The sequence below is a fragment of the Henckelia pumila genome, chromosome 4 (genome assembly GCF_033568475.1).
Source record: "Henckelia pumila isolate YLH828 chromosome 4, ASM3356847v2, whole genome shotgun sequence".
Lineage (NCBI taxonomy): Eukaryota > Viridiplantae > Streptophyta > Magnoliopsida > Lamiales > Gesneriaceae > Henckelia > Henckelia pumila.
In genome coordinates, this window is record NC_133123.1 from 23129513 (window position 1) to 23151335 (window position 21823).

General features: G+C 33.4%; 4 protein-coding genes across 5 annotated transcripts; 3 read left to right on the top strand and 1 right to left on the bottom strand.

Moving 5' to 3' along the window:
- Nucleotides 1-1411: 1411 nt before the first annotated feature.
- LOC140865054 (chloride conductance regulatory protein ICln) lies at nucleotides 1412-5153 on the top strand. Of its 2 annotated transcripts, none has more exons than XM_073269552.1 (8): nucleotides 1412-1597; nucleotides 2334-2527; nucleotides 2634-2757; nucleotides 3960-4074; nucleotides 4190-4246; nucleotides 4326-4388; nucleotides 4481-4572; nucleotides 4923-5153. In XM_073269552.1, the coding sequence occupies exons 2-8, from the start codon at nucleotides 2361-2363 to the stop codon at nucleotides 4992-4994; spliced, it is 690 nt and encodes a 229-aa protein (XP_073125653.1). In that variant the 5' UTR covers nucleotides 1412-1597; nucleotides 2334-2360; the 3' UTR covers nucleotides 4995-5153. The 2 variants fall into 2 exon arrangements, with proteins under 2 accessions (XP_073125653.1, XP_073125652.1); XM_073269551.1 differs by having other exon boundaries at nucleotides 1414-1597; nucleotides 4187-4246; nucleotides 4923-5152.
- Nucleotides 5154-6395: 1242 nt separating this feature from the next.
- On the top strand, nucleotides 6396-8726 carry LOC140894694 (small ribosomal subunit protein uS10y). Its single transcript, XM_073303267.1, has 4 exons — nucleotides 6396-6546; nucleotides 6673-6802; nucleotides 7878-7991; nucleotides 8383-8726. The coding sequence occupies exons 2-4, from the start codon at nucleotides 6691-6693 to the stop codon at nucleotides 8523-8525; spliced, it is 369 nt and encodes a 122-aa protein (XP_073159368.1). The 5' UTR covers nucleotides 6396-6546; nucleotides 6673-6690; the 3' UTR covers nucleotides 8526-8726.
- A 548-nt stretch (nucleotides 8727-9274) lies between these two features.
- LOC140894693 (UDP-glucuronate 4-epimerase 3-like) lies at nucleotides 9275-10865 on the bottom strand. The gene has a single exon (XM_073303266.1). The coding sequence runs from the start codon at nucleotides 10689-10691 to the stop codon at nucleotides 9435-9437; it is 1257 nt and encodes a 418-aa protein (XP_073159367.1). The 5' UTR covers nucleotides 10692-10865; the 3' UTR covers nucleotides 9275-9434.
- A 9184-nt stretch (nucleotides 10866-20049) lies between these two features.
- On the top strand, nucleotides 20050-21386 carry LOC140865683 (protein EXORDIUM-like 3). The gene has a single exon (XM_073270400.1). It carries the CDS (start codon nucleotides 20191-20193, stop codon nucleotides 21226-21228), a length of 1038 nt encoding a protein of 345 aa, XP_073126501.1. The 5' UTR covers nucleotides 20050-20190; the 3' UTR covers nucleotides 21229-21386.
- Nucleotides 21387-21823: the final 437 nt, after the last annotated feature.

The window sequence follows — 21823 nt, forward strand, 5'->3', positions numbered from 1 at the left end:
AAATTTGAAAAACTAAAATAGTGATCATTTTTGTTTCAATCATTTAAACACAAGATCAACAGACTCTGGTGATATATATTTTTATCATATCAATATATTGCAATATTTGTTGATTTGACTTGACAGTTGTTTATCATTATATATATAATTAATTTTTAATAAATATGATATTTTAAAATTAATCAATATAATATTAATTCATATTAAGGATAAAATTGACATTTTAATTAGATCATGTATCAATTAAGTCATTTTCAATAGTTCGTGTACCAATATAAAATTTTTCCAATAGTTCATGTAATAAAATACATTTTACTATATTATAAAATAGTAGATATAATAAAATAAATAATTTCTCTTTCAAACTTTTATAACCGGTAGAGCGTTAATTTGGTTAACTGCATTTATGAGTGGGCATCGGCCGGTTTGGTCGGTTTTTTCGATTTCGGTTTTAAAAATCTCTGGTCCGAAATCAAACCATGTTATTACGGTTCGGTCCGATTTTTTTTGTAATAAGGTCCGATTTGATTAGCCGGTTATATGCGGTTTAAGTAATGAATTAAATTGATTTTAAGCAAATGCAAATATTAGTACATAAACAAAGAAAAAAAAAACTAATTGATTAAAATAATCATGAATTTAAAATTAAAAAGTAAAACCCAAAATATAAAAAAGGTTAATATTAAAATTTTGGCATGCATACAATGCATTACGGAGAATAAATAAATCAAAATATGTATATGATTAACAATTTGAAATGCAATCACGAGCGAGGAGGTTGACATATGTTTTCAACAAACATACAATTTCGCCTACCGGTAAGGACTAAGGAAGAAATCGGCTATTTCAGGGTAAGGAAGAAAGCGGCGATTAATGAGTTCCAAAAAATCCCTAATTCAAATAAACTAATTAAAATACCGGCTTGACTCTCGTTTAAAACTATTATGCCCAGTAAGAAAACTGAGGTCTTTAGGCCCAATTGTAATTTGTATGGCCCAATATCTATAAATATATTGTTTTAACTACAATCCGGCCGGTTCGGTTTATGTGGTTATTTGGGGAACTAAAGCCGCAAACCGAACCGAATAACCGAATTCAATAAAATATAAAACCAAAACCGGCCGAAAAACCGAGAACTCCGAACCAAATAAACCGAATTTTTCGGTTCGATCGGTTTTAAGTTTTAACCAAATTATGCTCACCTCTAACTGCATTAACGTACTGAACCGATTTGATATGGAAATACGGTTTTTATTTCAAAAGAAATCGGTTCAATTTTCGGTTTTTTGGTTTTAAAAAATCGGTTAAAAGAGAAGAAAGGAGACGAAATTTCACGGTAAATATATATTTTTTTATATAGATTTAAATAAGGGTGATGGGCTTGAAAAATTCTAACACCAAAAAGCCCACAGCCCAGAAACATCAATCCCTAAATTGTTGCGTTCACGGTTCATCCATCTGCATTCTCTTCTCTCATTCATCCCTCTGCGGCTGCTGCGCTAATCGTTGGTCATCGTCGTGTTCGTGTTCGTGTTCGTGGTCGTGACACTTCTGTGGTAGCTTTATTGTTCATCTCCCAAAAAGTCGAATTTCTACTGTGAGTTCACTATACCCCATTAATTTCGCTCTGTTTGCAATAATATAATATTACGATGCTAATTTGAAACTACAAAAACTCTTGTGCTTTTGCTCGTAAACAATGACTTATTTTCATGCTAAGGCCTAAGTATGAGATTTGTGATAACAATTGAACGCTCTTGATGCTGCTCAAGTGTAATATTTTAGATATAAAGTTTCTGGTTTTCTTTTATTTTTTTAAAAAAATCGGTTAGTTTTTATTCGGTTCGATTTTTACATAAATCCGTCGGTTTGATTATGCAAACAAATTTCGGTTCGGTTATTCGAAATTCAACCGCACGAGCGAATGCTCACCCTGACTGGAATCACGCAGAGTTTTCTTTGGCCTTTATGTTAGCTCGATAAAATACAAATACTAATATAATTTTTCGATACTTTTTTTTTTCTTTTTTCCTTTTAAGACATGGATTGGGAGGCCGACTCTAGTCAATACTCAATTTTGGGACTGATGTTACTCGACTTATTATTATCGTTTCAAAAATATACCAATTGAATTGATTTTGAGCTAAAATTAAATTAAGAAATTAGGACAGCAGCAGCAGCACGAAGTCCAAAAAAAATAATAATAAAATGATAATGATAATAATAATAATAATGATCTAGAGACCAATTTAATAAATAAATATATTTCCTCATTGGCAAAACTTAAAACCCCGAATAAACCCTAATTCCTCTTGCAACCACTCCAAATCCAGCTAAGAGAATCAGACACCGGAAATTGGATGGCCTCGGGGCTTCGTTTAGTGACTGAAAGAGCCGGCGGAGACGCCAATCAACCAGTTTTTGACGGAGACAATGGCGAGGAACTGATGCACATGCAGCCTGGAGTCTCTATCGTTCTCGGCGACCGACCTCCTGAGTTCCCCGGCACTCTCTACATCTCCACTAAGTATGATTCATTTGCGTGTTCAATTCTTTTCTTTTTTTTTTTTTTATGCAAGATTCCGAAATTTTAGTTTCTGTTTGTGTGATTGTTTTTTGTTGCTTGGGCGAAGGCAAGTTGTTTGGTTGAGTGACACGAACATGGCTAAAGGTTACGCTGTGGACATCGTGTCGGTGTCTCTTCATGCGGTATCGAGAGACCCAGAGGCTTACCCTTCTCCTTGTATTTATGCTCAGGTAAACATGTTTTCCCCAATCGAGCTCGCCATTTGTTGATTTTGTATGTTTGTTCGAGAATTTATTGTCTCTGTTGAGTTTCTGTTTTGTGGGATACTTCATACTTACATTACATGTTTATTGGATTAATGTGCTTTCCAGTGCATCTCTTTTTTAAAAATAGGGACTTCACTATGCGCTCGTGACCATCGGTTTAGTGGGTCAATGAATGTCTAAATTAACGTTTTGGCCTTTGTTTTTTTTTGTTTTTGTTTTTCCCTTGTTCTTGAGACTTTATCATTTACATTAGAAATTTAATTTGCTGTATGATATCACTTATCAGCACAGCAGATACATTGCTATCCATTAGAGCTGTAAATATCATAAGACATCTACAGTTCAATTACCATTTATTTCTCTCTCATTTCCAAGAGCATGAATTTTTTCAGATATGAAGAGAAATGCATGAAAATCAGGGTGTGGGCAATTTTTGATTCCAGGCATCATATAATGCTATAGTGGATATTTTTATACTTGTGACTTGGGTTGTGAGAATGCCACGATAAAACACATGGATGTTGAATTAGGTGCTAATCATGTTTGAAAACCGACTAATTTAATAGTTTTCTAGCATTAAAGTAATATTATTTTTTTGAGTGCAAAATGCAAAAAACTGGTTGGATTGAGAGTGAAGGTAAACAATATGGTAGCGGTTATTTAGTTAATATTAGATCAAAAGGTAGTTTTAAGGCATCCTACTTCAGTATAATATACGATATGATATGTGTATAATTCGTTTATTAATTTCTGTCCAGATGCATCCTTGAAAGTAGTTCTTAAGCTTGTAATTACTTGTGGACTGCACATGAATATTTTCCCATGACTAAATTGTGCCGGGTAATACGTGTCTTATGTAGAAAACTGTCAGCAGTTAAAACAATGTATTTTCTTTGAATCAATAAGTTGTGGTCTTGTACTGCATATTATCACGAGGCATCGTAATTTCCGTTTTTCCTCACCTGAAGGCTAAAATCACCAGCGTCCGGACTAGAATTGAAGCCATGTTTTTGTTCTTCACTTTCTTTGCATGCTTGTACATTTACACTCCAATCCTCAATGTACTTTATGATGCATTATAATTATGCTCAATGTAATCATTTTTTTAGTAAGAAACAATCAATGTAATCATTATGATGCATTATAATTTGCTATTACTTGTGAAGATTGAGACTGGAGCGGAGGATGATGAGATGGACAATTCAGATTCCGAGAGTAACGATGATTTAGATTTATCAAAGATTACTGAGATGAGACTCGTGCCCTCGGATCCTAACCAAGGTATGTTTGGCCGGTTTCTTGTCTCTTAAGGAGAAGTATGCAATCCCTTTTAATGTTGTACACACGTTTTTCTATCTGGCGGATAATAATCTTCTGTCAACATATTAAACAGTAGATACATTGTTCGCGATATTCTGTGAATGTGCTGAGCTGAATCCTGACCCCATTGAAGGTGATCTATCGTCTCTTGGAACAAAGCTAAGAAAATATTGTTCTTACGAAAGTTTGCTAATTTTTTTTTGTGCTTTCAGATGAAGACGATGAAGGACACAACTGGAATTTCAGTGCTGATCAGTTGGAAAATGACGGTTCAGGTGCGCATATATGATATATTCAAACGCCCTTGTTAAATTTTTTAGTTTGAATCTTTTTGTGCTTTTAACCCGTTCTTGCTTTATGAGTGCAGAAGATGAGGATTCTGAATGGCATATCTCCCACAATTCAACACACACAATTGGAGCTAATGGAAATGACGATTTATCCCATTCTGTCGTTCAGGTATATATAATGTTGAGTTGATGCAGCATGGAAAATACTTTCAAATTTGGGATTACCAATTTACTACTTTCATAGTTATCACTCTAAAAGGTACAAGGATATGGGATAGCATGTTGTTTTTTTGCATTACTACACAAATCCTTCTTTGGCATAATTACACGCCTCTAAATTAAATTACTGTCTGCGCATCTCACAGAAACTATATGTGGATGATTTCTTTCGTAAGCTATGCACATAATTGTCATGGAATCGTGTAATTCATACTCATCCTGTAGGGGTGCGTTCTTTCGAGAAATATTGCATGTGCGGCACACTGATGTATAATTCAATGTTTAACTTATTACGTGCAGCTTCAGATAAACGATCACCGGTTTGAGGATGCAGAGGAATCGGAACAAAGTGATAAAAATGGCCATCATTGATCTCCTACCTTTCATCTTAGATCCTTTTTTTTTTTTTAATTATTGTATAACGTTGAAAACAGAAACAATGGTGTATCATTATTTTTATGATCTAGATTTTGAGAAAACCATTTGCATTAGTTCAAGTTTCAGAGACGTTAAAAGTTGACAAATATTTATATAAACGTCTTTTTGTTTAGGGGTGGCAAAAATTCCCGAAATCCCGACCCTTCCCGAATCCCATTCCCGTCCCGAAAAAATCTCAACCCGAACTTTCGGGATTTTTTCCATCCCGATTAATATCGGGAGCGGGATCGGGAATAAAACCCTATCCCGACGAGATTTCTGACCCGTTTCGAAATAATATAATAAGTTAAATAGTATTAGGTTTCAACTCATATAACACTTAATTGTGGATTTAATTCACTTAATTGTGGATTTAATTCGCATAATTTTTATTGTTGAGACAATCAAATTGTAAAATCACGAAATGTCATTTTATTTTTGTGTTTTTTTTTTAAAAAATAAATTAATAATTTAATTAATTCATATTTACAATTATCTAATTATAACAAATATGTAGAACAAGACTCATGAGATTAATTTGACAATCTATTTAACAAAATTTATTTAGTAATTGTATCCGAACATTTTATTAATAATTATCCGTTATATTTTTTCTCTTAACAAAACTTTGAAACATTATCCGAAATATTTTAATATTATATGTTTTAAGTTGAATATTTATTTTTATTTATAAATATAAGTTTCTAAATAGTATATTTAATAAAATTATCACATTTTTTTTTTATTTTTTGAACGAAATCGTTAACATGAAAAAAAAAATTCGGGATTTTCTCTCCCTACTCGACGGGATCCCAAACATTCGGGTCCCGAAATGTTTCGGGTACGGGATCGGGAGAAAAAAAATTTCCCGATTCTTTTCAGGACAAGAGTTGAGTAGAGGGTTTATGGGACGGGTCCCGACCCTATTCCACCCATATTTCTGCTTACGATTATGCCATCAAAAGATGTGGTTTGATGTTTAGATGTACTTGGGACTTCAAATGTGTGCATATTATCTTTGTTTCAAAAATAATTTCCCACGTTTGGCAACAAAAAAAAATTAAAACACTTCTTCAAAATAATATATATATATTGATACCTATGTTCATTATTTAAATTACTAAATTCAATTAAAATTGATTAGTTTTTACATCGCTTATATCTTTTATTGTTTGGTACAACATATATTTAAGTATATTCAACTCATGAAATTCTACCAAAAGAAAAAAAAAAAAGAAAAGAAAAAGAAATGCTGGAAAATATATAATAATAATAAATAATAAAAATAACATGTTTAATAACTGGAATGTCAAGGGTAGGCCTCGAAATGACAGTAAATTGGGTTGGGCACAACGCTCCTCAATTAAAACAAATGTGAATGGTCTAGGCCCATTCGGTCCATTTCGCCTAAACCCTAGCTTTTATAAAGGAACCAAACTGTTGCCACCTAAAACTCTTCGGATTTCTCAGCTTCGCCGCCGTCTCGAGCTTCGGTTTTCCCCATCAGGTGATCTCTGAGCTGCAATCGCTTCAACAAACTTTGATTTATTCTATCATTGAGTTGAATTTGTGATTTCGTTTGTAATAATGTAAATTGATATGTTTTTTTTTTCTCGTGTCTGTATCTGCACAGGTTTTAATCGGCGAAAACATGGCGTACGCAGCTATGAAACCGACGAAGCCAGGGCTGGAAGAGCCTCTGGAGCAGATTCACAGGATCCGTATCACCCTGTCTTCCAAAAACGTGAAGAATCTGGAGAAAGGTATACTGTCTATTCTCAAACGTTTTGTATGGTAGCGTGTTGTATTGTGACCTTTTTTCCTATTGAACACATCAGTTTTAATTGGTTATTCTTTTTGTGTGACGTGTTTTGTTCTTAAAATTAATTTGTTTTTTCGTTGTTAACGTTAAAGCATGCAATTTAGCAGTGTTTGCCGGTGTGTGTAAGTGTTTTTGGAGAATGTGTTTATTCTCTGAATGATATATTTTGTTACTTTAGACTAGATTGGATATCATATCATGTGTTGTGAGGATTTGTTTGGTCGATGATGTACCATGATGTTTGCTATGCTTTGTTATGCCTATAATATTATCGAAATGTAATGTGATCATAATTATGAAAAGCTAAAGGTTGTTTTAAAGGATAATATGATGTGATGTAAATATTTTGAGAAAATTTCATGCATATAACTAAATATATACCCTTCAAATTAGTAAATGATTGTAATAAAATACTTTCAAGGTTGATGGTGAAAAGGAAATACTCCTATCTTGCTTTTCACCTTGGATTTATCATTTATTCTCTCTATATCTAAGGCACAAAGAAAAGCACTCGAGCTTTTAATAACAGAGAATTTTGGGTAATGATAACTTGAATAAAAGTAATGATTATGGTGGGAAAGATGAAATCAGATTAAAAAAAAAACTTTCTTTAGAAAATTACGTGAGACAATGTGTCGTATGCTCTATTTTGGGATGAAAATTGTTATTGACGTGGAGTTGATCGAGGTAGACGCTGTAATGTTGCTATTTGAATGGCATTGGTGTATTATGTTTGTATTATTGTGTTATTGTGTGTGCTTCTTGTTGATCAAGAAAAGAATTGGTTTTACATTAGCTGAGCAACCTGCATACATAATTTTTATTTACAGAATGTTCTTTCTAATTCTTACCTTGCTATGTCACGGAAGTGAAAAACATTTTGTTTTCTCGCTGGGAGTTTTATACTGTGTGATTATATGAGTATTACTGATTTTAGTTGGCTCTAGGACTGAGAAAAGATTATGTGGCTTTCCGGTGTTAGTTTCAGTATTGTTGACTTGAGCCTCGTGTAACAGTTTGTGCTGATTTGGTGCGCGGCGCCAAGGACAAAAAGCTCCGGGTCAAGGGACCTGTTAGAATGCCCACCAAGGTTCTTCATATCACAACTAGGAAGTCTCCATGTGGTGAAGGTATTAAATTTTTCACAAGAGTTTAATCTTTTCAAATTCTTTTATGTGGGTATTTCTTTTTTGTATTCATGATATTGAAATAGTTTGTTATTAAAATATGGTTAAACTATGTTCCAAGATGTTATTTCTACAATAGTTTGCAGGAAGGTTTTATTGTCTCACTTTTTCCAAAGGAACATAAGTTGATTTATTCAATTTTTGTGTATTCGTAAAATGTAAATATCTTCACTGGGTCTGGGCAGCCAAGAAATATTGAACCATTTGTATGATGTAGACTGTTTGTTTGATATTTTACTCTTTCAATACATTGCCATTTAGTTACTTCAACATATATTTCCCGAAACTGATGTACTGTTTTGATATCTTTTCCTATCTGAATATTGTTACTTAGGTACCAATACATGGGATAGATTTGAGCTCCGGGTTCACAAGCGAGTAATCGACCTTTTCAGCTCCCCAGATGTTGTTAAGCAGATCACCTCAATAACCATCGAACCTGGTGTAGAGGTTGAGGTTACCATTGCTGATTCTTAGACACCTCCCATGGCCTGTACCATTTTGCCAATTCTGTTTTTAATACATGCAATCAGTACTGGTTTATTCGTTCAGATTTTAAAAACTTTAAACCATGTTTGGGTATGACGACTTAAGATATGTAGCATGGTTTCTTTTTTTCACTATTTCAATTTTGGATGTCCAACTATTGATGACATGGAATGTGATAATTTCCCAATTTGTCTTGAATAGTTTCTAGCTTATGAGTAATGAACTTTGGTGCACAAATTGTCGGGATATCGAATTCCTCGCTTTGTAAGTTTTCTAAACTTGGAAAATGTCGAATAATTGCTCTAATGTTGAAATCACTCGTCTTGTTTTTCTTTAAACACGTCCGAGGAACCTAGCTGATAATATCGAAAATGCGAATAATAGCTCGTGTTAAGTTACCGGTTATCTTTGTATGTTCCCCTTTATTCTTTCTGTTTTCTTTATCAACACTTTACAACAGAAATTATGATCAAAATTGACTTGAAGAATTCTATTTATAGCAAAAAAAACTAGCAATTCCTGAAAAGGCGAGAAGATACTTTAGGGATTTCATCTTTAATAATAATAGTAATTCCTATCATCAGTCATTAACTTGAATGACTTCAATTTTCTATGTTGAATTTATCTCAATGACACGAAATCCTTTTTAAACGGTATTATTGATATGAAATGCATTGCGAAAGTTAAATCAATTATTGTAACACGAGATCATGTATAAAACCCAAATCTTTATTATAAGTGTCCTATCAAATTCCCCCAGTAATTGCATTCTTGTTTCTTTACCAATACACAAACAAAAACATTCTTAAAGGGAAGAAACTGATGCAGCCACATAACATTCCAAGTGAGGTAAAATCTGTACCATCGAGTATCTACAACTAATTCTTCCAAAAATCATCAAGAATGCAGCTCCTTCCCGTACCCAGAATCATAATATTCCAGGTACCAATCAACAAACTTCTTCAGCCCCGACTCCAAATCCGTTTTCGGTCTATACCCAAGCTCCCTCCTGGCATAACTGATATCAGCATGTGTGAACGAAATGTCGCCGTTTACCGGCAATGGCTGAACCTTCTTCTTTGCCTTAACCTTCAACAATCTCTCCAATGTCCGAACTAGCTTCTTGACAGTAACTGGAGACGTGTTCCCGAGATTAAACACGCGTAGTTGTGCCTTCCCCTTCTTCTTCCCTCCGCTCCCTGTACTCTTTTCTGCAGTATCCAATGCAGCCAAACAACCCTTTACTATATCATCAATGTAGGTGAAATCTCTTGCCACAGTTTCTTGATTCCGCCCTTCGAATATTGTTATGGGAGTCCTTTCTAGTATGTCCTTTGTGAAGAAGAAGTAAGCCATGTCCGGACGCCCCCATGGTCCATAAACTGTGAAGAATCTGAGTCCAGTAATAGAAAGGCCGTAGATATGGTTATACGCGTGTGCGATTTCTTCCCCGGATTTCTTTGTCGCCGCGTATAAGCTCGCGGGTTGATCCGTCCTATCGGTTTCTGCGAATGGTTTCTTGGAATTTAGCCCATAAACCGAACTTGATGAAGCCCAGATGATCGCCGGTTGAGGATTCGCTGATTTGCAGGCTTCGAGAATGGCCACGAATCCAGCGACATTGCTGTGGATGTACGAGGTTGGATTCTCCAAGCCATAACGAACCCCAGCTTGAGCAGCCAGATGCATGACGTGCGTGAATTCCACTGTTTCCAAGAGTCTTTTCAACAGATTTGAATCGTTGATGTCTCCTTCTACAACGAAGATTCCCATGTCGACTAGTCTTTCTTGGCGAGCTCTTTTGAGCGAAGGATCGTAGTAATGATTGAAGTTGTCGAGTCCCACGACGCCGTCTCCACGTAGCTTCAGCGCGGCGGAGACGTGGGATCCGATGAACCCGGCGGCGCCGGTCACGAGGACGGTGAAATGGCCGGTTTCTTGGAGTGGTTTGGCCGACATTCTCACCCTTTCTACCCATTTCCGGCCACCCCAACGGTTGCCGATTCGAATTTCGCCGGAGATATGTCCCGAAAATCGCGAACCGCGGGTGCTCAAGAAGATGATTAATGCGGCGAAGAGTGTTGCCCAAGAAACGTACTTCCTGACAGAGTATCTTGGCAATCTGCGGTGAAGAGATGGGAGCCTGTCTACCATCTTAATTTCAGTGCTGATTTCTTGGATTTGTTATTGGAAGTCAGCTTTCATGGCAAAGTGTCGATTCAAGATTTCAGAATGAAGAATGGTGGCGGCGGCTGAGGAGGTGGCTGAGGAGACGGCGGTTGATGATGCGAAGAGAGTAAAGAGCAAACGAGCGCAAAAAAAAATGGCTTTGTGATTATCTTTGTATTTCTCAAAATGAATTTCGTGTGTGTGTATATATATATTGGGTGTGTGTGTGTGTGTGTGTTTATGTGTTAGTGTGAATATTATTTATATTATTTTCGAATTGAAAAGCAAAATTAGGATATGGAGTTTATTTATAATAAATAAATGGACGTGTCATACATGCAATTGTTGGGGTAGACGATTTTAAGACCTCTCATATAAACATGCATGTAATGTTTATAAAAAGGTTCACAAGGGAATCACAGGGATTAACATACGATTTCATGAAGGAATTGCGATTCTTCTTTGGGTAAATCAGGAGATGGAATTGAAGACGTCAATAAAGGCAAAGGATCAATATATAAGTATGTGTGTGCGTGTGGGCGTGCGTATCATATATGTGTTTTTACTATGCAATACGACGCGTATAAGTATGTGTGTGCGTGTGGGCGTGCGTATCATATATGTGTCTTTACTATGCAATACGACGCGTGTAATTTTTTGAAATTTTTTTATAATTTATAATAATCGATTCCAAAATAGAGAGATGAGGCTAGCTCTTTGTCGGTTTACAAAATGACAGTATATATATATATATATATGATATGTTTAGGTTCTCTTTGGAGTTGCATGTTGACTAAAACACTAGATACTAAGTATAAGTAGTAACTTCACTATATAAACCTTTTATATATATATATATATATATATATATATATATATATATATATATATATTATCACTCATAGTGATATTATACATATATATCATTTAATCATCTCATCTTACGAATCAAACAATGTCTTAAATTTTATGATTAACAACGTGTATTATGCATATACTATATGACACAATATAGCATAATTGCGATTTGTGTCTAATGAAACCATTTATAGATTCATGTGTAAAACTATTATACAAAAAAGAACGTGGTAGATTAATGGATATTTAAATTCACACTATCATGGAGGCTTAATCGGTTATTGACATCCTATGATACGGGTATTACTTACAAATTTGATAGTTATCACTTATCATTGTTTCAAATATATCATGCTCTTGTTTGCTTTTACATTAAAAATAATAATAATTTGAAAAATAATGAATTATGGATTTATATTGAGGCCAATTGGTACAAGTAACCCAACTATTTCCTCCAAATGAGGAAATTTTGGATAAGAAGGAATATACACGTGCCCGTTAACAAGCTCTGTGCTTGCATACACTTGTAAGGTCTCTCAATTTTTTTGCAGCATCAAAACATTTCGTTTAATTTATGCGATTATCTAACATCTAATCGCTTTTGTACTTATATATATATATATATATATATATATATATATATATATATATATATATATATATATATTTTTATAGCAATAATTATGTTTGAGAGAGCGATTGAAATATATGACGATGTAGGGTAAATGTCTATTCCTACCATTGATGTCAGAGCTAAGGGAGATATTCAAAAAATATTTTTGATTGAAGAATATTGGCATTAAATTCTGCTTCACATCAATTTTATGTCCACTATTTTATTTCAAATCATTTTTCTTTCTTTCTTTGTTTACGTAGAATGTGATTTCATTATTCTATTCAATAATAAAATTTTATCGAATTAAAATTAAACGAATTTTAAAGAAGTTATTCACGTTCTATTATCGAATTTTTTTTTAATTATTAAACTGCACGTTCGTTTAAGTTTTTTTTTAAATAATTCTATAGATCTTTCGCTCGTGTGTCTTCGGTGTAATATTGTAGACTTAGCCCATTTGCGCCCTGTGACCCTAATTTGAGCCCACAATTCCATTCGTCCCAATTATTTATTTACATTAAAAGCCCATTTCTGACATATATGGAATTCCACATTATATTCAGCCAAAAAATAATGTGGTGGCGCGTGTAACCACGCGCAACCATTTATGGTGATTATTTTTTATTTTTTTTTGGAAATATATTTTATGGTGACTTCCAACTTTTGTTTTGTATAAATGTTTGTGTGAACGTCTTATAAAAAAAACATATTGAGAGTAAAATCATCTATCATGACAAGCTCGGAATAACATTTTTTTATTTTTTTATTTTTTATACAATATTTTGATTGACTAATTATTATATAATCCTTTAATCTGTTTTAATTTTCGATTGTGAGATTTATGGAGTGTTTGCAATCATTAAAAAATATGATTGTTAGATTTTGGCTTAAACAAATCATTTTTGTATGTTTCTGAAACCTAGATTGTGTGTTAGCTTATGCTTAACTTAATTGAAATTCAAAAGCTAGTCATGTGGTGATTATGATTCTCCAAAAGTAATTCTAATAAGAAGGTCATTGTTAAAATCACTCTAATCATTTATTTATCAAACATTACCAAACTTTGATTTTTAGATTTTCACATTTGTTTCCAAACACTACCAACTTTTGATTTTTCTTAACTTTTTTATAATATATAAATTAATTACTTTTACAAAAGCACAATCTATTGCAAACACTCCCTTATATTGTTGGCCTACAATCGCTTGTATATTTTTAAATTCGAACTAAAAGTTGGATTGAAATAACATTGCAAGTTAGACCAATTACAAATGTACTGACAAAATGTTATTTGAACTAAAATTGGTTTTCAAACATGCTTATTACATACCATTTTTAACTTCTTTGTGTGTCATTTATTTATGACTTTATATCCTTAATGAGTTTTGAATTATCATAAGGATTAAGGATCCAAATATATGGATATAAATGAAAGACTAGCGATTATTTTTTTAAAAAAATATTGAAATATGATTTAATCCGCATCAATGATTTAATATAACAAACTTTGTAAACTCATTCGTTTAAAAACAAGTATCTTGTGAGATATATAGTGTCACAAATTTATATTCATGATATGTGTCAATATCAATATAAAATTTAATGATTTTTCATTAGTCGGATAGAATCAGAGATACATCTTACTAAATTAATTCATAAGAAAGTCTCATTATAATTTTCGTGTGAATTTAAGGTTGATTGTGCCACATTATATTTTTCTTATTTTGAAATAGACAATGGTTTCAAATGTGTCCGACGATGATCAGTTTTAGAGTATATGTTTTAAATACTTTTTATCATATCAATCCGAAAATTCATATTCGAAGTATATACAAAACACACGTACTAATATTTCGACATATTTCTATATTTAAAAATTTTCAGCTGTTACCAATGATGTCCAACTCGTTCTCGACCACAAGAATCCGGTGCCGTATTTTAGTGATGCGAAAAATATAAAAAGACACAACTAAAACCCAGTACCGAGTTTTAGTGGTTCGGACGAGGTGGACAGGAATTGTTGGACAGCTTAAAACTTCTCTCTCTATATTACATATTATATCTCTACTATTTTATAATAGTTGAGGGTATTAGAAAAACTGTTTTTGGTGTGGAATGAACATACCAAAAATTCTTTCCCATTTTTCCCTTCTCTTAAGCAAATTTATACAAAACTTGTCCACTAAAAAAAACTCAACAACCGTAAAAAAATAAAAAAAATACATAATTATTTTATAAAATTGGATTTTCGATCCACAAGTTTTATCTATATATATATATATATATATATATATATATATATATATATATATATATATATATTATATTATACACGCAACACGTGTGCTGAGATGACTATTATTATATTAAATATGAGGGAGGATTTGGTACGTTGGTATGACCTCCTTTATGTTTTTTGTTCTTTGATAACTATTAATTACACAAATGTCACTTTCACTATATTTTTTTGTTCTTTTATAGATATTTATTTACAAAAATGTCATTTTTTTTATTGACTGTTTATTATTACTTTTTTTATTTTCAAATTAAAAAATGAACAATAGAAGGCATCGCGTGCGTCCGGGTCTAGTTGTCTATTATAGGTCATGACTAGATCACGTTTGGGAACAGTAGATTTTTATTTTAAAAAATGTTTTTTTAAATTTGCTTTTAAAAGTGTTTTTTTTAATAAAAGTTGTAGTATTTTTGTGTTTGGGTAAACAAGTGAAAAACACTTATTTAATTGATGAATGTGTTTGGATGAATACTATTTGTAGAGCTTTTTTACTAATATATATTTATATTAAATTTATAAACAATCTAAAAATATAATAAAATTAAGAATAACACAATAAATCGATAAATCATAACAATTATTCATAAATATTGAAAATCCAAGAAACATCAAAACGAAAACAACAATTCGAATGAATGAATATAAAAAAATTGAAGTATAGAATTTACCTTGTTTTTTTCTTGGTACTTTTGATCGGCAGATTAGAAGAAGAAAAATTTTGTGCCGGATGAAATATTGGATGTTAAGGTTAATAGTAGAAATAAAAATTATAAAAGCACTTAAAAAAGTCACATTTTTGGGCTTCTAAAAAAGCCCTAATTATAGCTTAATTAAGTGCTTTTTAAAGCAATTAGAAGTCCATCCAAACACTAACATAATCACAAAATTGCTCTTTTTTAAAAAAAATAAATAAATATTTTTCCTAAATTATCTACTGCTTCTAAACGACTCTTAATAAAACTCTCACATTATGGTAATCAACCTATAGCTTATAATTGTATAAATTTAAAAACACATATAACGTGATTTGGATAAGTCGATATTAACACAAGGGCATTGCCGGTTGAGATCCGAAAGCCTCGATTCATTTGGGGACAAATGGTTAATATATTTAGACAAGGATCCCACGACCTCAAATACTTCAAGACATTTAGATTTAGCGTAAAAAGGTGACGACAACAATAAACCTTAAACACTTCATGAGACCTAATATACCGCACTGAAAGTAAAAAACTCACGACTTCTATAAACATTTTCGCATAGCATAAACAAAATACAAACTTTTTTTTTATCCCACCAAATAAGAAAATATCATTTAAAAAAAAATGTCGCTGGCCAACAACAAGAGTGTGAGGCGGTGAGGCCCACACCCTCACACGCTCGAACATAAAATGTGTCTTCCCCTCTACCTCTTTCTCCTCTAGGAAAAATGTCATGTAGTGAAACGAAATGATGGGTTTTTTTTAAACCTCAGCTTCTTTGGTTCAAGAAGACCACCTAGACTTGACAAAACGGATTGGCTCGGTGAGCCGTCCTGCAACCTACATCAACCCATCCTTGACGGTGCTAGACAGGCTGATCAGCTATTTGAGTGAGACAAGAATTTATCGACTCAAACCATTTATTAGGTTGTACCCTTTGTGACAAACCAACTTTACGGACCTCTTCAATTTTTTGTTATATTACGCTGGTCGAAGCGAGTTGGCCCACAGTCAATCACTTGGTGGGACGGTCCGCTATTTGATCAACTCAAATCTATTTCGACGGCTCTATCTCCAAAATGATTGGTAGCGCGTGCCAAACGAGGTAAACCATCCGGTTGCGTTGCGCGCGTGGTTCATTCTGACACATGTCCAGCCAAAGATAAAACAACTCCTCACATAAAGTGAACACAAAATGCGTAAGGAGACATGTGGGCCATTGTAGAGAGCCCAATAAGGAGAGCTTATGACTTTTAGATTGGGTTTATTAGTGGGCCCACAAATCACTATCGCACTGAGCTGTGCAGGTGGGTCCATTTGTCTCATCTCAGCATAATTGAGGGGCAGCGCCATTCACTCCGTGATTAACTTACTTCCTATATTTATTTATATTCTCATAAATTATAATTACTTCTTCTTTCGTCCTTCTCTCGAAATATTTTGTTCACCAAATATAATGTGTATTAATCAATATTTATTTTATTTGAATTTGTTTTTTCAAGTTTTAGTGACCATATATTTGCCGAGCAACGATCCGCTTTATTAAAAAAAAAATGTTTTTTGTCAAACGTCCTTATATGAATTTATCTTTGATATAGTTTGATCTACAAATATTTACAATGAAAATATTTTCGATATAAAAAATAATTTTTTTATAATTAAGACAGAAAGAAGATTTATTTGACAAAATTCACACACAATATCGTCTAAAGAGTTTTTGTGTAACCAAAAATAGAGCTATTAATTCCTACATATTTCAATGTGCAAAATTATCTCTTGATATTTTATTTTAAATTTGAGTTTTCTGTTTTAAAAAAAAAAACCTATGTCGTTGGCAAGATAATTTATTTATTCCGCAAAATATTCATTTCATTTAAAATTTTCTAGATTAGAATATTTTTTTACCAATGTCATGCATAAGAAACATATTTTTCTCGATACATATATTATATATTACGTATACAAAAATATTGATGCAAGAGGTATAAGAAATATGTTATAACTTATAACCAAATTTATGCATTTTACCAATTGTTTATATATTGATTAGTTCATTGTAATTTTATAATTTTTATTGTGATCAAAGTAATATTTTGTTGGTTGAATTCGATTCGCACAATTAATTATGTAACATTAAATATCATAAAGTTTGTTGTTCACACGTACCAGCTATTCAATTTTTCAAAGTAAAGAACAGCGGTCTGTAGGAAGTGAAATTACATAATTACCCCTATCCTTTCTCTCGCTTTTTTCCCGCCAAAAACTTCAGCTGCAATTCGGGATACGACAGCAGAGAGAGACCATGGAGACGGGGCCGTCTTCTTCTCAGTCGATATATTATATGCACAAATTATATTTTTAAAATTTATATTTCTTTTTTTAAAATTCACGAATTTAATCAGTAAATTAAAATAAAATTAATCTGTACATGCATGCATAAAAAAAATTTGCGTTAAGATTAATATGTTTTTTCACCATAAATTATTTAAAATTTTCCAAACAATAATTTTAGGAAACATTGATAAAGTAAAACAAAAATTATAAAATTTTGTACAATGCTAATTTAGATTATCATTAATTTTTATTATATGGCAATAGATCTCGAGTTTTGGTTACGAAGCCGAAGATTCAATTCAGGAAAGCTAAAATCGTTCAGAAAAAAAAATTGTTATTGCAAATTTAAAGGATATCATACTACCACTAGAAAAAGTTGAAAGGAGACCGATGCAAACGTGGCCCGTTGACTCGTTAGAAGTGTCAAAACTGACTAAGTTCATCGAGTTAGCCGCTCGCCGTGTAAAATAAGTTGATTGGGTTGACAATTTCCCAACCACGGTCCCGGCCCGCGTAATGAGGGGTTGCGGGTCAACCCGTCAAATAACATATAACTCGGTGAAGTTGGTCACTTGGTCTGTTTCGCTACCTAAAATAAGTAGTTGTGTTGGTATTTTCTCAACTCGTCTAAAAAGAAGGTCGCCCCGTATAATCATAGGTTACGAGGGGTTATGAGTTGGCCGATCATGTCCTGCTAGCCATTTTGATATCTCTAGAGTCCGTCTATGTTTGTTCGTAATTTGATTTTTGTCAATTTTGTGGTCACAGTGTAAATAACGGCTTAGTATATGCCGTCCGCAGGGCACTACTCTGCGGGTGACGTGTAATCCCATGATTAGTAAAAGTTAGTGGGTCCCACGTAGGGCCCATTGATTTTAACCAATCATGAACCACCACGTCACCTGCAGGGCACTATCCTGCGGGTAACATCGACTCAACCGTAAATAACTATGATCGCGTCAATAGTTTCAAAAATATTTAGATTTATATATAATTTAAATATACAAGGTAATTATGAAAAATATATCATATAAAGGATTAATAAATTTATGATATTTATTTTATTATTATTATTATTTATACTTTTTAGAACATATATTTCCCGAGACACTAACGAACCTTTTTTTAACCAACTGGGGCTTTACCACCATGAAATAATCACGTGACTTTATGGTATTGTTTTCTCAAAAGATGTTTCCGTAATCACGTGACTTTTAATGCTTTTGCATTTAATTTCGTGGGAAAAAAATGAGCAATGCTACATGTACAACTATATTTGTATAATAATTTTTATACCACAGAGAATTCAATACAAAATTTTAATTTATCAAATTTCACGATACATTGAATGCAAAATCTCACGATATCATATCAAAATCTCACGAGATAATAGCAAAATATCACGACATAGTTGTTGTAAATATCGTTGTACGATATATTGGTTGTACCTATAGCATTATTCAAAAAAAATATAGGGCAACATTTCGTGTTACATTAATAATTAATTTTCATGATTAAAGTTTCTATATGTTTTTAAAATTTTATAAATATTATTTAGTTAGAAACACGATTACAATTGATACACATGACAATCAGTTGTTAATGTAAAAAATAATGTTAATATCAATCACATTGATAGTGATTTATGAATTCGCGGTCCGCCGATGCGTTGAAGTTTACCACTTAACTTAAACTGATTATCGATATGGAGTCTTAAAGCTAAGATAAGTAATATATGATAAAATGATAAGTGAAGTGCGAAATCTTCGAAAATATAGATTAATAGATATGACAAGTACGGAAAAAAGACAATCAGCTAATACAAGTGTAGTTAGGAAGCTAAGTATTTCTCACCATTTAAGGAAAATAATGGGCCAAGTAAAAAACAAACAAATAAGGGTCGCATTCAATTTAATGCTATGCGAAAATTCATACAAGCTTTTGTTGAAAATATGCACATATCGAATGACTTGCAATTTATTTGAGGTTAATATTTTAAATTTTGAGATAAAAATAATATTTAATAGTTGTGTGTAAGACTATGTGTACAACACTATGTACACATAGCATTTTCCTTGTTGAAAATATGTACATATCGAATTACTTGCAATTTATTTGAGGTTAATATTTTAAATTTGATATGATATTTCCAATTCGAGACCAGTCGTAACAAATTGTTCTAAGAAATTTTAATTTTATGTAAGGTATTGCGTGTATTTTTAAGCTTATAGCAAGATGTAAAACGATTCTAAAAAATCATTAATAAGTGTAGATAATATTTATGCTCCAGCTTTTTTCTTTATTGCCCTGAAAAAAGATCCCTCAAACCCAAAAAATCCACAACCCAAACGTTAAAAACACAACATAAAAAGCAAAATAAAGTTTACGAGTAAAAAATAAATAAATAAAAACTATTCAAATAAATAAAATAAAAAGAAAAAGGGTATTCTAAAATAGTACACCAAAATAAAAGCAAGTGACCATCTCAAGGCTTCGAATACGTAAATTAGATGAAAAAATAAATTTGTAACTTCCAAACATTAAATATATATATATATATTGTATATAATTGGAAAAATGGTCACTGGAAATTAATCCGAGTTATACGAGAGCTGGTACTATATAACAGTTCCCACACCCCACTGCTCCCGCACTAGCTACCACCGCTCACAATCTGTAATGACGCCGGCACCACCACTCCCGGCGGCGGCGTTGTCTCTTAGATCCTTCATTCTCTTCTTCTTCTTCCTCGCCGGGCCCGCCACCTGTTGGCGCCCATGGCCCAGCATTCGTCCCAACAGCACAGATTCTCTCTTCGTTGGGTCAAAAAAGTACGAGGGCTCATCGGAATTCGTTCAGCTCAAATACCACATGGGTCCCGTCCTCACCGCCAATATCACAATCTACCCCATCTGGTACGGCGCTAATTGGCAGAGCTCCCAGAAGCGAATCATCCGGGAGTTCATCTCCTCCATCTCCGCCGAGGACTCCACCGCGCCCTCCGTCTACGGCTGGTGGAAGACCGTCCGAATGTACACTGACCAGACCGGAGCCAACATCTCGCGGAACGTCCGCCTCGGAGAAGAGAAGAACGACCGGCTCTGCTCCCACGGCAAATCTCTCACGCGCCTCTCCGTCCAATCGGTGATAAAATCCGCCGTCACCGCCTCCACCCGCCCGCTACCGATCAACCCCAAGAGCGGCGTTTACCTCCTGCTGACGTCGAGTGACGTGTACGTCCAGGATTTCTGCAACAATGTCTGCGGCTTTCATTACTTCACCTTCCCCTCGATCGTCGGCTACACGCTGCCGTACGCCTGGGTGGGAAACTCCGCGAAGCTCTGTCCCGGAGTGTGCGCCTACCCATTCGCCGTGCCGGCGTACATTCCGACGCTGAAGGCGGTGAAGCCTCCAAACGACGACGTAGGGGTGGACGGTATGATTAGCGTGATAGCCCATGAGCTGGCGGAGCTATCCACCAACCCGTTTATCAACGCCTGGTATGCGGGTGAGGACCCGGTTTTCCCGGTGGAAATAGCCGATTTGTGCGAGGGTATTTACGGAACTGGAGGCGGAGGATCCTACACCGGACAGATGTTGAACGGCGAAGATGGTGCCACGTTCAACATGAACGGCATCCGACGGCGGTTCTTGGTTCAATGGGTTTGGAATCATCTGGTCAATTACTGCACTGGCCCTAATGCACTTGATCAGTAAATTAATTACTAGTTTTTATTAGTATTTATTATTATATTTAATAATTTCTGCGTGGGATTTTTTTTTATTTTTTTTAAGTTTATAATTAACTGTTCGTTGATTTTGAAATTTTGAACCAAATTTATATTTTTTGGAGTGTCGAGGAATCTACGTAGTTTCAAAATTTTGAAAAAGGGAAAACGAGAGTGTCTTTTGAAAGCGAAAGCACATTGAACCAATTATTGTAGTCATTCATATATAATATTTTCATATTTTATAACGATTTTAAGTAATTATTATAATATCTTTACAAAGATTAATATAGATACATAATATTTTATATTTAAACAGATTAAATTGAAGGACATATATTAGGTATGTGAAATGAAAGAAGGATCGATTTTTATTTTTATTTTTTGAAAAAATTAATATCAAAACGTATCGATTGAAATTGAAATAACAGGATATACAAGATTATAAAATATTAAATTATGAAAAACAAAATTTCAAACATATGAAAAGTTTATTTTAATAATAAAAATCGTGAGTACGACAGAGGTTTGATAGACCTCTACCTACATATGACCATAACCATAACATGGATATAAACTAGAGC